The sequence below is a fragment of the Didymella exigua genome (assembly GCF_010094145.1).
Source record: "Didymella exigua CBS 183.55 unplaced genomic scaffold M421scaffold_117, whole genome shotgun sequence".
Classification (NCBI taxonomy): domain Eukaryota; kingdom Fungi; phylum Ascomycota; class Dothideomycetes; order Pleosporales; family Didymellaceae; genus Didymella; species Didymella exigua.
Window position 1 is genome coordinate 1 of NW_022984891.1, and position 1883 is coordinate 1883.

The 1883-nt window shown below is 47.9% G+C and overlaps 1 protein-coding gene across 1 annotated transcript; it reads right to left on the reverse strand.

Annotated features, from left to right (window-relative positions):
• Positions 1 to 583: 583 nt before the first annotated feature.
• M421DRAFT_10784 (uncharacterized protein) lies at positions 584 to 973 on the reverse strand (the record flags this gene model as incomplete). Its single annotated transcript, XM_033587163.1, has 1 exon — positions 584 to 973. One exon carries the CDS (start codon positions 971 to 973, stop codon positions 584 to 586), a length of 390 nt encoding a protein of 129 aa, XP_033442414.1.
• Between the last annotated feature and the right edge of the window lie 910 nt (positions 974 to 1883).

The following is a 1883-nucleotide window of genomic DNA, read 5'->3' on the forward strand; positions in this document are numbered from 1 at the left end:
ATTCGGTTGCGCAACCCTAACGCTACACCCGTTTCAGCGATGATCGGGCCCGAGCATGCGCGTCATATAGGTTAGGGTTAGTAAAAGCGTGTATTGGGCCCAGTTCGTCGTGTCATATTGTAGAGGCAACTGTTATCACCTGCCTATTAATAATAAAGATGTTGCAGTCTTGTAGCTGCCTATTCTAAAAGCGCATCTTTGTTACCTCTAACCCTCTGCCTGGCTGTCTAGACGTTATATGCACGCAGACAAGCAACAGCGTTAAGAAGTAGTCTACACAACGCAAGTACCACCTAACCTACTTTATGTTCTACTTGCTATTGCTTAAGTATAGTCTGTAGCCCTATTCTGTCTGTTTTGCCTGCGTAAGCATCTACTACAGCCTACTACTAAGCCTATTCTTAACCTGCTCTATAAACAAATACTAGTGTTTTATAAATAAGACATTATTAACAACCTTGTCTAGCTTAATAGTAAACTATTCTTCTTTCCTTGCCACCCAGCATAGTTCCTGCTACAGCACCTGCTCTGCCTCTGTGACTATGTCCTGCGCTATCTTCTGAAAGCAGCTAATGTAGACCTGCTAGCCATGCAAGTAGAAGATCTTCTTGTCCTGTGACCAGTACGCATTGCCCGCGTTGCCTGCCGCCAGCGCGACGTGCTTGCTGTATGCTAGCATGTTGATTGTCTCGCTCATCAGGCTGTACAAGCCGTCGGCCAGATACTGCTTTCTTGCTGTCAAGAACTGCTGCCAGTCCTCGTCGGTCTGCTCATCGCGGCACGCATGCGGCAGAAGCTTTTCTACGCTGAGCACGCGCACGCAGTACACCACGCCAGCAAGCATGTACAAGTAGTTCTTCGCCGTGCGCAAGCGGCCTAGCTCTGCGTTAATGCCTAGCACGGTGAGAAAGTAAACAAGCCTGTTGCTGAGCGGTTTACTGCCTGTTAAAGCAAAGAAGAACGCTGTAAGCATGTTAAGCAATCCCTGCATCTGAGCACCTTAATTGCCACCTTCTAAAGCGTCCCACAGCTGCATTGCCCGCAAGCGCTGCGAGCCTTGCTAGCAGAACAGCTCGCGCGTATCCTTCATGTAGTCTATCTTCTTCTTCCTGCGCTGCAGGCAACAGCTGCTGCTGTTGCCTCTAGCCTTATCTTCTAACTCTCCTAATTGTGCTAATTATACTAACTATGCTAACAGTACTAATTATAAGCTACATATAGTGCTGTCTATATTACTACTATAATTACTTTCCCCCTCTCTGTCCTCTTCCTCTTCTACTTCTTTATTATTATTATACCTTTCCTTATTACTATTATTATTATTATTATTACTTACCTTACTTCTACTTTGTTATGTAACTTAGGCCTCCTTATTAGCAATAATGTGCAGAAAGTAGCACATAAACCTAACTATGTAGCTTGCATAGCAAGCCTAACTCTCTGCGTTCTACAGTTAAGCAAGTAGGCGCAGGTCTAGGTCGTCACGCCTCGCGCTCCTCAACTACTGTCTCAACTCTTGGTCTAGCGTTGACAGCCCCCGCACGCTCCTCTCCACAAGCCCCTCGACTAGTGCAGCAGCTAGCTGCAGCTTTACCTCGCCTCGATCGGGCAGCTGGGCCTGATGCGCAAGATGTGCCAGATTGCAGCCTGCAAAGTGCTCTAGCCAGCCTGTCCGCTTGAACCAGCCTGTCTGATCTGTCTTCGCCACAGCTGCGTCCATGAGCTGCATCCTCTGCTCTTCTTCTCTCTGCACTGTCTCCCACTCAGCTATCTCTCTTTTAACATTGTCTGCTACATCGCAGGGGGCGGACAGCGCGCTGTTGCTATCTCCTGTGCTGCTGTCTCCTGCATTCACAACAAAATAGCGCTGCAGCCTGCTAGTG